This window comes from Cryptotermes secundus, unplaced genomic scaffold (genome assembly GCF_002891405.2).
Source record: "Cryptotermes secundus unplaced genomic scaffold, Csec_1.0 scaffold1228, whole genome shotgun sequence".
NCBI lineage: Eukaryota > Metazoa > Arthropoda > Insecta > Blattodea > Kalotermitidae > Cryptotermes > Cryptotermes secundus.
This window is the reverse complement of record NW_019745102.1, coordinates 285,510-301,758: the sequence shown is the minus strand read 5'-3', so window position 1 is coordinate 301,758 and position 16,249 is coordinate 285,510. Positions and strand designations below refer to the sequence as shown.

The 16,249-nt window shown below is 42.0% G+C and overlaps 1 protein-coding gene across 1 annotated transcript in view; it reads right to left on the bottom strand.

Moving 5' to 3' along the window:
- LOC111875026 (E3 ubiquitin-protein ligase Ubr3) overlaps positions 1–16,249 on the bottom strand; it is a gene marked incomplete in the record, with an annotated part of 109,374 nt that extends 93,125 nt beyond the window's left edge. The window contains 8 exon segments of the mRNA XM_033755694.1: positions 599–825; positions 2,783–2,962; positions 3,972–4,200; positions 5,629–5,762; positions 7,559–7,830; positions 9,625–9,753; positions 11,598–11,811; positions 15,663–16,249. Of these exon segments, the coding sequence (XP_033611585.1) occupies positions 599–825; positions 2,783–2,962; positions 3,972–4,200; positions 5,629–5,762; positions 7,559–7,830; positions 9,625–9,753; positions 11,598–11,811; positions 15,663–15,867 (1,590 nt within the window).

The following is a 16,249-nucleotide window of genomic DNA, read 5'->3' as shown; positions in this document are numbered from 1 at the left end:
GGGGAGTGGATGTATAGATCCAAATTTTCTTGACCTCGGCACTAGTTGGAGGTGAGTGGTCAGCTTCACGCCCCGGCCGCTTTACCCCCGGGGAAAGAGCCCCCGGTACCCATTGGATAGGAGGTTGGATGGACCCCAGAGCCGGTCTGGACGATTTGGAGAAGTTAAAATTCTTGACCCTACCGGGACTCGAACTCCGACCCTTCACAGTCGTCCAGCCCGTATAATAAAATTTGGCTTAACCGGGTTTTCGATTAACCGTGACTTCCATCCCCACCATTAGCCCGGATAATCGAGAGTTGACTGTAAATGATTTCTAGGGAATGCTAATGGTGTGATGCAGGATTTGAGATTCTCACGCTGGTGGTTATGAAGAGTTCAATCTTCTGGGATATAACACCATGTAGGCCCCTGAAAGTCAGCTGATGTTTGGGAGGAACATGTCACCTCCATCTTCAGGGTTGAAGAAGAAGCCCTGCAAGAAAACACCATGAAGCAACAGGCAAGCAGGCTCTGCTACATCATAAGGTGTTACATCCCAATTCAATCTCAAAAATTCGGGACTCATTATGGCTAGTAATGAGATGCTATTTCTTACCATGACGGAGTCGGTGAAGTGGATGGCATCCAGCCAGTCCTGCAGTGCAATCTGACATGTGTCAAGAACCCGCCGAGTTAGTTCCACAGTACTGGGGTCTGACAGATGTGACAATAAGGCCCACATGGGGTATGCACTTGACTCAAGTTCAGCTGAGAAAGCTGCATAGTATGTGTTGGGCTCGAATTCGACATGTTGACCCATCTCTCGAAAGTTCACATTCATGCCTGCAAACAATACAGCAATACGGGAGATGTGAGTTTCATGTATCATCTTCCAGGATGTAAAGATGACACCTGCTTGGTTCCAGTGTTTTTCTTTTAATGGTGCTATTTACAGTGGCTAAAAGTGTAACACCTATCATTCCCAGCAATGATATATGTAGAAATGAATTTTCCAATCTACAATTTAACAACTTCCTTAATCAGGTGCGTTGGTTATTCAATGGGCTCTGATTGATAGTGTCCACCTTGTTCTAAAGTGCCATGTCTATCCCTACACGTCATGCTGTCTAGTCTGGCAGACAGGTATCCACCTTTGAAAGAATGTCCCTAATCTTCAAAATGCAAGAATAGCCACAAGGTGATGACACAGGAAAGGGAGGACAGGAACCAGTGACAACTGAGCTAATGGGAAATGAACATGACACAAAAGAATGTTCGAATTTCAGGTTCTCATTGCAGTGACTATTAAGAATGCGTCTTTTGGGTTGTTCTGTAGAGTGCCTGACAGTTTGGAGAAACATATCACTTCCATCCTCAGCGTCAAAAAGCAAGCCAAGCGAGACACCAGCTGAAGCTGGTTCACTTTACACACCTGTTTTGTTTGCTCTTTTACCCTGAAGATAGAGGCAATATATTTGTCTAAATTGTCAGGCTCTTGATGAATGACATGATGTTACAACCCAGAAGACTGTCCTTATCATATTTCAAAATGGTGGTTAATATGAAGCACAGCCTTCCGGGGTGTGATTACATATGGAATGTGGTGATGTGCAGCTTGGAAAATTTCACGACATTTCAGGGGAACAGAGACAGCTGTGAAAACCTCAAAACCATCATTCCACCATGAAGTTCTGTAAACAAGTGGCTGTTCTGTTCTTTTTTGGACCCCTCTCTCCTGCTAGCTTGCTCATTTCCCCTGGCTCCTGTCCTCTCTTTCCTACATCATGCATCACCATTTTCCATATGAAGATGAAGGCATCAAGTTCTTCAAAATGTTGGTACCTATGTACCGAACTGCATGGTGTCACATCAGAAACAGCAAGTGTACTCACACAGCCTATTTGGATCACTATTCTTCTGTAATTCTGTGTCAGCAGGAAGTAACTAATTAACTCAATGGCATCCTTCCTGAGAAGCTAGGAGTCACTCAGCTACTCAAAGAATTTCCTGCCTTTTATGGTCCATGAATATTCTTTACCGTGATCACAACAGCCCATCATCAGTTCATATCCTGTGCCAGACTAATCCAGCTGATGCCCCCCCCCTATTTGTCTCTAATTACTTTTAATATTGTGACATATTTGCTCAAAGTAGGAACTGCGGAGCCAGAAAAACAGCTCTTGCTAGCAAATGGCTCTCAAACTTCTTCATTTCCAGGCAATGACTCAGTAAACATGTTCCCAACAGATATGCATGCAACAGTACAGGTAGTTGGAAATGGTGTTTTCTACTCAGTCTGTGCACAGGGGTTGTATGGAGGACAACTGAGGCAACCACAGTTCAAGAGAAAGGGAGCTGCCATTCAGAGAGGACATGACCCCAGAAGCAGCCACTGTTAGAAACCGTTACCAGACAACTACTAGTGAAGACACTGTGGGCTGGAAAAGACTTAGCATGCACGCTAGTGATTTGTGAAGTGTGGAAATTAGTGATGAAACTATAATTACTCATGATTACAAGCTGTGTGTATAAATGGTCAATAAATCCAATATCCAATCCAAAACCCCCATCTACAGTCACTCCATACACGTGACAATATTATCTTCACATCTACACCTAGATCTTCCAAGAAGTCTCTTTCCTTCAGCATTCTCTGATCACAATTTTATGTGCACCTCGTACATTCCCCACCCATAGTACATGTACTGCCCATCTCATCCTTACTGACTTGATCACACTAATAATATTTGGTGAAATGTGCTTATCATTATACATACTCTCCTCAGCACCGTGTCCTCACCTTGAAACATTGACAGGAATGCAAACCACATCTCCAGCAGATTGTCATCGCTCATAAACTTTACTGCAACTGGACGGTGTGACAGTACGTTGTTCAGATCTGACACCAGAGGCCAGTAACAGTGTTCTTTCATTATATTACTTCCACAGTCCACCACATAGTGGAAATTCTTGTCTGGATCTGTAATATCAAAACACTAGTCACTACAGACACTGTAAGCAGTCTTGAGACCTACCTCATGACAAGCATCTCAAACTTCAGAGTAGCCACATACAGAACAGATGTACTGTCCGTACCAGAAGTTCAGTAATCACTACAGAATATACAAATTGTGCCATAGTCATTCATCCGAAAAGTAAGATTTATTGCAGACAAATCACTGGAGGGGAGGGGGAGGGAACGAAAGGAAAAAATGAATGAAAGTAGGAAGTTTTTAGTGCAGCTGGCTGATTCACACAAACACGATGATAAGGCAAAGTGCAACACTCTATCCTGCAATGTGTATTGATACATCCTGCAGGATACCTGCACCTCAGGTAACCTTCACAACAATTTCACTGGACTCTCTTCAAGTGATTTCGCAACCCAACCATCAGCGCTAATACTTGCTAATGTTCTGCCACAATCTTTAAAATGTATTCAGGCTTCCTGCATCACTGAACTGTCTGTACCATCATAGAAGGCGATGTAATGCTGGCATATTTCTTCCACTGAACAGTTCTTCAAATTTATGTTGCACATGTATGGGACAGTCATGTCGCACGTACAAAATTATGCTCTTTGCATTCTGTTGGATCACTGATGCCACATTTATTTATGTGCTACTGCCAACTGTACTCATAAAATTCCGTTTCTATTCGTGTTTTGCATTTTTCTTAATCCTCTTCTCTGGTGGTTTGCCTGCAATAAATTTTCCTTTTTTGATGAACAATATGAGATAAGTGCAGCCGGCGCATAAGGCTGACAACCTTACCGCCATCTCTGAGCAAACTGTCTAGATAATGTGGGACCCTCAACGTCTCACAATCCCGTGGACCTTCACGGCCTATTACATGGATACCTTTATCTTTTTTTTTTTTGCCTTGCCCTGTAAATCACATAGGTTTGCTTTATAACTGCGCCTTCTGTGTGCACATCAAACTTCAAAAGACACTTCACTACCACAAGGGCACAATAACCCTGTACGTACCATGAAGGGAGTTCTGGATAAGTATCTTGCTCATCATGTACTTCAGGCTTATGACCATCACATGAAGTAGTTTCAGATTCTCCACCATCCTAAATGCCAAGCTCTCGTTACTGAACAGCTGCACACTCACGTGGACCACTCTGTTAGACAGTGTATCAGGATCTTTTGCTTTTTCCAGCATCATTGAAATGCGACTGTAGTGCAGCACGAACGCTTCTGTTAAAGCTTCCTGTAATGAGAATTCAGTGAAATTAATTTCTAAAATTACTCTACGTCAGAATGCTTCACTCAGGTTTCAGCCTTCTGTGGTCAAGTAGGAGAGAATGCGTGTTACATAAAAATAAAGAATTGCAAATATCTCTGTTTCTGATTTACTCCTACTGAATTTAGCCTCTGGACTGTCAAGCCCTCCCAAAGAACTACCTCCTACAAAGACTAAGGCTCTAGGCACAATAGATCACTGTGGTCGCGGTGCAAGGGCCAAGAAGGCCCACCCCTTATACATTCAACACTAAGGCTACTGGGAGGTAAATGCAGTTGCAAAGAGAAACCTACATTACAAAGTTAATAGAAAGTCCGTCGAGTGTAACAATTTGTAGGTCACTTCTTTATTATTATTTCTGCCTTACATGTTCCGGTTTGACACAACCATCATCAGAGGCACTTGCTATAATTATGGAAACACTGTCGCTTTTTTTGATGTTCACAATTATGTTTGTCGTGTGGACGCTGCTACGATATGTTGACGTGTAAAAGCACAAAACATGCTAAGATAGTTGAGTACACTCTCAAGTTCTCACTTTTCATCCGAACCTATTTTTAAGTTAAAACGCTAAAATAGGTTCGGATGAAAAGTGAGAACTTGAGAGTGTACTCAACTATCTTAGCATGTTTTGTGCTTTTACACGTCAACATATCGTAGCAGCGTCCACACGACAAACATAATTGTGAACATCAAAAAAAGCGACAGTGTTTCCATAATTATAGCAAGTGCCTCTGATGATGGTTGTGTCAAACCGAAACATGTAAGGCAGAAATAATAATAAACAAGTGACCTACAAATTATTACACTCGACGGACTTTCTATTAACTTTGTGATTGATAGTGTAACGGACCAAAATGAAACAATTCAAAAAACCTAAATTACTTTTTGAAATAACTTTTAAATGACAACAGATGTAGATCTTGTGACAGCCTGTTCTTTACTCTAAGCATCAGTATATCACACTTGATGCCATCTCTTGACAGAAATATCATATTAATTGATTAAACAGTTGACGTAATCAGCATGTGGCATGAAATGGGTTAGGGGCTGATGGGAATGGATTCATTTTCTTCTAATGAGCCCAATGGAGGCAGGGTGAAAAAATATACAGTTTCTAAAATGCTGCTTGCAAAAGCTCCAGATGGTGGACAGTTTTCAAAATAACAGCTATGTCTGCAGCAGTTAAAGCATTAAAAGCCTCCTTCATAACAAGAAATGCTACATGGTGAAGGCAAGACAATGGCCAACTGGATCCCCATACATACTGAGAATGATGAAGCGCATAGAGGTGCAATATTAATCAAGTCAATTGAAGAAGGCGTTCTTGAACCTGCCTGCAGTCTCGTTAACATTTTGCCATTAACTGTCATAAGAAGAGGCAGAAGTGCCAACCTTGTAATCATTGTCTGGTAACATGTTGAGCAAGAGACAAACAACTCGCTGTGGAAATTCGAATCGTACAGTCCAGAACACCATCTCTTCAAGGAATGTTCGGTGTATCAGCTGCTCTTGGAGGGATGGACAGTCTGAAACGGGTGATAACACAGTCATTTTTAACTTCTGGATTTCCTAAATTACGGACACTATATTTAGAAGACGAAATATACTTTAGTTCAGTGCAGATTATGGACAGCACTTACTGGCAATTAAACCTTTCCATACTGTGAATGAGATATGGTGAAACACATGTTTAGAGTTTCTTGATATAATGTTTTCCTCCATTTATGGTTCATTTTCAACAGTTCCAAGTCAGGAACTTAAACATTAAATTTCCTCCATTAAAATTTGCCTCATGTCAGTATTAGAACCCACTGATCCTCAAAGAAACCTTAAACTGGGGTTTTGTTTTATATCTCTCAGCTACACCCCTATCTACAAACCAGGCAGCTCAGTCACTAGAGCACTAGGCTACATGCCAAATGACCAGATAAACAGAGTCTGATCTGCAGTGGGGTAGATGTCACTCTTCACCACGTGGATTGGTTCTGGGGCTCACCCAGCCTCTATCCAAGAGGCACCAACAACTCTTCTCCTGGAGGTAATGTGGCCAGAGCATGATTGTAACTACTCATTTCCATTTACTAAGATTAAAAAAACTGGTGCTATACCTCCACAATTTGGGCAACACTTGATTCATGTGCAAAGTGATGGTCAGTTGTGGATTTTTACATTTCGCATAGTTGGGGGTGGAGTCCAGCTGGGTCCACTCGGCACGGCGGCCACTGACTGGCCTATTGTACCCCAGGTGATTATGATGATGGAGAATTTGGTGGAATGAAGATTGTCAGGGGAAAATGAAGTAGTCGGAGAAAACCTGCCCCAGCGTCATTTTGTCCACCACAAATCCCACTTGACCAGACTTCGGATCAAACCTGGGCTGCCATGGCAGGAAGTCAGCGACTAACCACTTGAGCTATGGCAGGGCCTGGTTTTGCACATACTGACAATATACAACAGAAGTTATGTTTATAGTTTAAAATAATTCTGCATGGACTAACCACTCAATGCCAGTACAACACACGAACCCTAGCCAGTGCTTGGGATCGAGGACATTCACACTCAGTGCTACAGAGTCTGCCTACTAACAGTGCTGTGAAATGGAATAAGAAAAGAACAACTCCTTACTGTGTTACAACTCATTTCCACTGAAATAAACATTAAAGTTTACCCATGAATGAAATTTCAAGGCAGTTCAATCAGATCTTCAAAACCTACTATTCAAAGGTCAATTTTATTAGCCTACTTTCCTTAAAGGAGGCTTATAAGATCACCTTGCTGTCTGCTGAGGGCTCAATACCTGAAAGCTGGAATAGTGGAACCAGAAGAGAAGTTCCCATGGCAACAAATACACATAAAACAACAGAAGAACCATTGGATTCAGTGTGTTCTACGCAGTCTCTGCTGTATCAAATAAAATGTAGTGAAAGTAGTCAATTAGTTCTTTCCAGAACTTCTTAATATTAGCATCTCACCCACACCTACATTTCAGCCCCCACAGTGATAACTCTTCACGTGCTTTACCAGCCAAATTTAGTGAAATTTCATCCAGTCTGCTGCCCACTTTATACACAGTGGTGTGTTGGCTTTAGTATTCTCATGTCAGTCTCTCATTTCTAGCACATATGAAACCAAAATGAAATTTTGACCACACTCTTATGGTCATGCCACATCTGAGGGGACGTTAATATAAATGTAGTTGCATGGGCAACCAAGGTGTCATCTGATAAGTCTTACAGGGATTAAAATACCGTACTTCTTACAGTTCAGCAAGCAAATGGCAACAAATCCTATAAATCAAAGGATTAATAGCTGCAAAACTAACCTCTGTACTCATCTGGTGGTTCAGGATTGGGAAGAGATAATACAGCTTCTGTGTACATTTCCTTGCTCGCAGCCATATATCTGTGATATTCTGATGAACCAGAACTTTCTTCGCTACAGTTCACAAGATTCTTGTAGATCTGAGGGTTGGTGAGTGCACCTGTCATCACTCTTCTCATGGCAGCACCCATCGCACTGAACTCGTGGAGCATTGTCAGGAATGAGTCCGCTTCATCGATGACTACCAGATGAGAATCACGATCTCCTGATTTTCTGTTATAATAATAAGAGTGTGTCACAAAATGAAGTTTCTGAGAAACGTGGGAAACCAGGATAGTTGAAGGAGTTAAGGCACAAGGTTACAAAAAGGTCTGGAAACAGAGTGGAGCAAAAACCAAGTACACAGTGGAAGCACTGTATGGAAATTTGACATAGAAACAAAGGACAAAACGTCAGGAGATCCAGCGTGGGGAGCCATTCTGACAGACATGGGACTAATGAAAGGGCTAACAAAATTTATATCATGTAATAAAACAACTTTGCTTCGCACCTGAATCCAATCCCAAAGTGGGGGGCACACCGACTGACAAACCATCCTGTAACAGAACCTGAAGTTTCAGAACTATTAAAAGCCCAAGATGGGGCACAATGCTGATGCAGTTCCACGTATTCTCTTCCTGCACAACCCATGTTAATGTTTTGTTACTTCTATTGCTTACACTTCACAGCGGAAGCCTTCCATGAGACTTCCCAACAAAAAATCCATGCCTGAATTTTACAAATCAGCCCACCATATTCTTGGCATCACAATCTTAACAGTACTGGACTAAGGACATGGGAAGGATGCACAAGGATGGTCGGAAACACAGTGTTTCCAACTCCCTGCCTACCGTTGTCCCCTCTGGCCTCTGAACCAACAAGGTATTTCTGTCATTGGCAAATAACATCCCTGTGAACAGAGTGGACAGACATGGGGGGGGATCCAGCGTCAGTAAACTCTGTGACAAGGGTCACGCCACAGCCCAAGCGATTAGTCACTGGCTTCCCATCATGGCAGTGTGGGTTCAAGCCCAGGTCTTGTCATGTGGGATTTGCAGCAAAGTGGGGCTGGAGCAGGTTTTCTCCGAGTACTTCGGTTTCCCCTGCCAAACTTCATTACACCAATTGCTCCACAGTCACCAGCACCTATCAACTGGGGCTGGTACAGTAGGCCAGTAGTGGCCGCAGTCTCACCCCATTAAACACTGTGACAAATTTCCTATGCTTAAGATTTTCCTTGGTTTGATGTTTGTACCCACTGGTCCCCAAGAAAGAAGCCCCAAATAGGGCTCCTAAAGCACTGAGAACTCAGACTGTGGTGTTCTGAGTTCTATTACTGTGTCTCTTCTATGGAAGATACCACTTCACAGAAACAAGCTGCTCCCATCTTCAGTGAAGTTATTACAGTGAGCATTCATATGGATTATACTGGCAGGGTGACAATCAGAATTTCAGGAGGATATACAAATAAGAACCCTGTCTGCGCCACAGGAAAAATGAAATACTACTACCAGGACTAACAGACAGGTGACGAGGTGAAAGAGGTCCTCCTCCTCTTCCAGCTGCGAACAGCACCTCCCTTGTTGCCCTACCTATGTAACCTGGCTCCGCTACCATCCTAACCTCTTTCACCCTGAAAATTGAAAAAATTATTTTTTATAATGCAACCTGCAGGTAGGTATTTAAGGTACAATGTGACCCATCAGTAACTTCAAGTTGGACAGCCGTGATGCAAGTCATTAAAACATTATAGACATTACTTACTTAATATCCTCATGGTTTATTTAATGATGCTGTCTGGAACTCAGGTCACACAGTTGTGAATGACAGCTGATTAATGAATGATGAATTGGGAAGGACATGGAAGAAGGCAGTTATGTCCTATCTGACAGCACTATCCCTGCCTGGAGGGATTGCAGAAAAACATAATAAGCCTTAGTCAATATAGTCAATGTCGCAGTTGAGGTCTAAATCTGGCACCTCTGTGTGAGGCCATAAACCACGTGGAATGGTTGCCTATGTCAGTACCTGTACTCCCTGAAGTGTTGAATGAGCCTCAGTATGATGCAAGGCATCACTGCCTCGGCCACACACATCAGATCACTGGGCACCGCAGTTTTATTCACCTGAGCTCTCGGCCCGTGACGATCACAAAATCTGAAATCATGAAGAAGATATAATGCAGATTAAGATTTATACTTTGTAAAGTCATGTTACTAACCTATGAAGAAGTCTTCTTCCTAAGAAGCTAACGGATGCTCAGTTAGTCAAGAAATTTGCAGCATTGTATGGAACACAGAGGTTCATTACTGTTTGCAACAGCCTGCTACTGATCCCTATACTGAGCCAGACGAATCCACTCCATACCATCCCACTTCTTCAGGATTCATCCTAATATTACCTTCCCACCTATGATTAGATCTTCCCAGTGGTCTCTTATCCATCAGCTTGTATACTTTCCTCTCTCTTGCATTAGAAGTACCACATTCATCTCATTCTTCCTTACTTGATCGTCCCACTAATATCTGGTGAGGACTACAAATTATGCAGCAATTTTTTCCAGCCCCGTTACTTCCGGACTCTTATATCCAAATGTTCTCCTCAGAACCCTATTTGCAAACACTCTCAGTCTTTCTTCCCTTATGTAAGAAATCAAGTCTTGTACTCTTATTAAGGCCCGTCCACATTACTCGTGCTCGTGTCAGAAGTTTACTGCTGCCAGAAAATCAGGATCTGGAGCTGACGAAGTGGATGCCCAAACTGGTTTGCATACAAAGCCTTCGCATTTCTTCACAACAGATATCAGCTCCAGATCCTGATTTTCTGGCAGCAGTAAGCTTCTGACACACCAGTATGAGTAATGTGGACGCGCGTTAAGACAACAAGAAACAATTATAGTCCTATATTGTGATGTACAGACCCACTGCTAGGTAAAAGACTCGGTAAACGCAACCCTGCAGGACCCAACGTGTGCAACAATAGGATATCTAGGCAATGGATCAGTAAACAAGCCTAAAACAATATGGGACAATTGAAGATGATGTCTGTGGAGTCCGCCTCCAGGTTATATAACAAAAAGTTCCGTGGGAGCAGTTAGTTCTCAAGAAATGGGTCGAGTTATGGAGATGGCAGTATAAGGAGACTGAGATGAAATTACACAAAAGGAAACACACTATGACAAGAAGACTTCACGTGTCATTTGAAGTGATAGTGACAGTTACAAATTTGTTGCCAGGTTATGACTAGTGGAGACTGAGAAAGTGTGGATCAGCAATAGTAGCACTGCCTGTAGTCCTGAGGTGATGTACAAGATGACAATATATCTAATCCAGAACCAGTCTATAAGTCATGCAAAAACCTACATGGGATGATATATTTCAACCTTTTTTATGTTTCCAGACAGCAATCAGGAAGATAAACGATTCTGAACTGAAGATATGCCACTTCATAAACAAAATCTCAACCGACTCCAATCATACAGGATAAACTGTGCCACAGTTTTCATGGCATGATGGCACAGGGACAACTTTGTCCCTTTACATTTACCTTCATTTCAATCTTAGTGAATGAAGCATACATAAACATTACCTTGTTTTCAGTGCATTCTGATACCCAATTTGCATATGGTATTCTAAGTACCGTCACAACGCCTTATGAATATTTATTTATTTAGGCCTATTTATTTATCATTTATGGTTCATTTAACAACACTCTCAGTAGTTCAGACCATACAGTGTCATATGGTAGGATAATTTGTGAATAATATATCTGAAGAATGTATAACAGAATGGTCACAGCCCATCCTGCTTTCAAGGTCCGAGAAAAACAATTTAAAACCTTCGGTATAGCCAGTCTCCAGGCCAAGATCTGAACCCAGGACCTCCTGAATATAAAGGAGTGTTACCCAGCTGGCCACAACATTCAATGTATTGGTAAAGATGTCATGACTGAAACCATGTGTCCTGACATACCACAAATGAAAATTATGTCACAAAACTCACCCAGTGTCTTTCATGACAGATGTGTCACCACAGTCACAAGCACCCCCGGCCTGACTACGGAACATATTGAAGTCATGCCCGTCATGGTTCCCACTCTTGAAACAATCAGAGCAGAGGGACATACAGGGCGAAATCCCACATGTACGACATCGATATGCCACAAAATTAGCGGTCCACACCAGCCCACAGGTTGTGGCATTGTCATACCTACGAACTAATAACAGCACAATGTTAAAAGCATGGCATAAGAAAACAATATCACCACAGGCCAAGAAAAAATGCATATCACGTGTAGGGCATAAGATTTTAGAGATTGATTTGGTTAAATTATGAAGAATGCCATCTTCTAGGATGTGGCACCGTGTGGTCCAACGTTTTGGAGGGACGTATCGCCTCCATCTTCCATCTTATGTATCACATACACGCGCACATACACATATGTAACATAAATTAAACAACATTAAACTTGAATTTCAGACTACTTGATGATGATAACAGAGATTGCATGACCTTGGGCATCAGTAAAGCTGGACTGTTCAAACACTGTCGCTGAACACTCATATTCTGTTCTGGATACAGATCTTGTGTCTCCATTCTTACAGGTCATGCTGCAATTGGTCAATTTCTATACAAGGAATCCTACAAATATCTAAAAGACTCAAAATTTTCAAAATTAATCCTGAACTACAAGTGACCAGATGACCTAATCCATAACAGCAGAAAAAAAATATTATCCAAGAAAGGTAAGTAACAGGAAAAATAGATAGCAAAGAACTTTGTGATTTGTTCTTTTCTCCTTGCATTATCAGGGTGGCTACACATATCTTAACTGTGAGGCCATAGCTTATTTAAGATTTTGTCACCTGCGCCAGTTCTTTGTGGAACCAAGCTGACTATTACAATGCCCCCATAAACAAAGCCCTACATTTCATAAGTGTATGATTAATATAGGGTTAATCAAAGGGGAAGCACAACAGATCATTAAAGGTCATGGTACAGGGGCCAGGTTTTATGGCCTGCATCTTATATACACCTTATACATAAATTAAAAAATTAAATTCGCTTAGTGGGGGTGAATTCCAACTGGGTCCATTTGGCACGGCGGCCACTGATTGGCCCACTGTAGCCTGCCCCAGGTGATTATGATGATGGAGAATTTGGTGGAATGAAGACTGGCGGTGGAAACTGAAGTTCTTGGAGAAAACCAGCCCCAGCACCACTTTATCCACCACAAATCCCACTTGCCCAGAGCCGGGATTGAACCCGGGCTGCTGTGGTGGGAAGCCAGCAACTAACCACTTGAGCTATGGTGCAGCCCCACCTTATACATACATCAGGATGGCTAAAGGCTGAGGTGGGCAGGGCATTTAGAACCAATAGGGGATACAAAGATGTAAACAATATTAGTGTTAGAAAACAACTTTTAAATAAATCACTACAGACAATTCTTAAAAAGGATAATGCTGAAATGGAGACTAAAGGAGATGGAAGAACAGGATCAAACAGCACGCTTCTGTAATGGTGATAATGCAACTTTGGGTTCTACAGCAGGGAATTACTCAGGCTGAGGATCTATCAGTGCTCTATAAAAATGAAGTTGTCCCTCTGATGCTTGTATAAACACCAAGCAGTCCATTGAAAGTCGACTGATGTTCTGGAGNCCCGAATGTGGGAGTTGACTTTCAGTGGACTGCATGGCGTTATATCCCAGAAGACAAATTCTTTGCAACACCTGCCATGAGAGCCTCAAATCCTACATTGATCACAAGTATTTCATCACGAATACCAAGATCCCACACTCCACTGTTCTGCAAGAAAACCACTGTATCAAATCATACTGACCAGCAGGTTAGCCAACTAGAAACCTACCCACTTTGAATTCCAACTGGCACTGGCTATTTTGACTGAGATTTTCATGATTCTCATCAGCCCCTCTACACCTTAACAGAAACCACTAATATCAACCCAGCAAGTTCACACAATGGGGACACTCCAGACTTGAATTATGGAGGCACAGAATCTGAATCTTCAGCTAATTACTGGTCAGCCTGACTGAAATTTTCCTCAATGTCCTCAGTAGAATGCTGTAACAGAACCCTGAAACAGGTCACAAACATCCCCTTCCAAATCTATACCTACTCACTATTCACACGAACATTACCAGAACCTGCAGCAAAGGATAAACGAACACAAAACTGAGCCTCAGTTACAAGATCCAGATACAGTATCTGTGATAATGCAGTCTTCTGGGATACATCGTGACTTGGAGTGTCTATAAATGGGGCCTTACTAGTGTTGTGCCGCAGGGGTGGTTGCCTAACCTTCCCCTGTGGTCACCGGTAGATATCTCTCACCGTGTCAGGAAGGGTGAGGGTGCAGTGGCAATAGTACCCAAAACCTTCTTAATTACACGAACACATGGGATATATGTGTGTGTATATATATATGTGTGTATGTGTGATCATAGATGGTTACAACATATACAGAAAAATCTTCGTGCTCCTTATTTCTCTAGTTACTACATACAGTACTACTACCTTAACCCATTCTCCTAATCTGCAATGGTAAGAATTCATAGTTTCTTAAATCTAACCTGAATGAAATACAACCTTAATTAGTGTGACCAACCATCGGTAAGTACTTACGCGCCCCATCTATCGGGCTGCAACTATGGACCCATCTCTCTCGTACTTCATCTCAGAGGTGCACCTCGCACCCCGGCATAGTCGTGCCCCAAAGGCTCAAGTAATGTTATACTGACGGCGTCAAGTGACAAGCGTCCAGCCTTAGCACGTGTGCGTCTGCCCCTTGTTCCAGGGTTCTTATACCGTCTGGAAACGTGGGCGCGCTTCCGTCCTCACGGACGCACTGGGCATCGTCGATTCCCATTGGTTAAGTTCCCTTCCGTCCTAGCAACTTGCCCGTATTTGGTCTTTCCTGACTGCCTTATAATTCTTCCATCATCATGGGGAGCGGCTGACTAACGGAAATGAATAATCATAAATAACAGGAAACAGGAGCGGTCTCCGTTTCCGTAGTTAAATTCATCTTTCGAACTCAAACATGATTTCATGTTTTCTGAACTTTAATAAAATAATTTAAAATATCAAAAATCAAATTCTCTGAAAAGTCCGGGCAGAACACTAGGTCCATCTGAACACCACTCATCTCAAGGCCTTGGACAACGACCATCACAGGAGAGTTTGTTCTCTTTGCTTCCTTTCCACCTACTCTATCCTTCACATCATTCCACTATGATCTTCCTTTTCAATTATTTTATGTGTGTAATTCTAGTTTCATAATTATTTTCAGAAACCAGGATAGTGACTGGCTATGGGCCAGACAACTGAGAGGTCAGATTTTGAGTCCTGGTATGGTTAAGAAATTTCTCTTCTCCACGTCATCCATACCAGCTCTGGGGTCCACCCAGCCTCCGATTCAATGGGCACTAGGGGTTCTTTCCCCAGGAGTAAAGAGGACGCGGCATGAAACTGACCACTCACTTCCAACTAATGCCAAGGTCAAGAAAACGTGACTCTATACATCCACAACCCCATGTGTCTTTGTGGTGCAGTGATTAATTTGTCAAGAACAGGTACAACTTAACCTTCCCAATTATTTTCTTCTCATAATTAATTTTGTCTCATCACCTCCTTTCTGCTCTCATATCTTCCTTCTTTAGTTTGCTTTTTTGCAGTATCAGGAGTCATGAGTTGAAGGAAGACGCTTGTATGTTTCTTGTCCCCACTAGAAAACATTTTTTTTCTAATGGCATACATAAGTGTGTGAAACACTGTATCACATGTATTGAAATGCAAGAGGGCTGTGTTAGAAACTATGCACTTGTGTGTCATGTATTGCTGTTGTGTTAATTTTAATACATATATTGTGGACATTTTCTGACATACCCTAGTATAGCTATTACCAAATCAACAAACACAGCGAATAATTATAATCTCTAGAGCAGTTGTGGTGCATGGTAAGTGTATATAAAGCTCATAATTATAATTTCTAGAGCAGCTGTGATGAATGGTAACTGTAAATAAAGCTCATGAACAACCTTACCTATACTAGCAAATTCATCTGGTGTCCTTCCACCAGCCATCAACCATTTACACCAATCAATGGTTTCCCACTCATCAATTGCTTTCCTCGGATTTAACAACACGGCCAGTAACTCATAAAGACGTTGTGGTGATGAAGAATTTGAGCAATCTGCGTGCACGTACGCAGCTGCACCACGCTTGCCCTTCTTCATCATCGACGCCATGGCTCCTTTCAGTTTGGCTTCTTACCAAAAATATGCAATTTCTTGAAATACCAAGTCATCAGAAAGTTCGACGTTTATCCAGCCTAACTAAAATATCCGTCAGGTCACAAACCCGACTTCAGTTTGGCAAAGCACAAAGAGCTAAACGAAACCAACAGACGGTTCTGGGCATCAACTGCTTATTAACTCTTGACGTTGACAATGCTGCACTAATTTTGAAATTAAATCACGATAAACTGTCTTCGCTACATGACGAAAAAGTTCATGCATATTTACTATCACGTCATGTTCAATGATTTCTTAATGAATACGAATATATCGCCGATTACACCATTTCCAATCAGCAATCTCACTAATCCAAGGACTATGAACTAAAGCATGA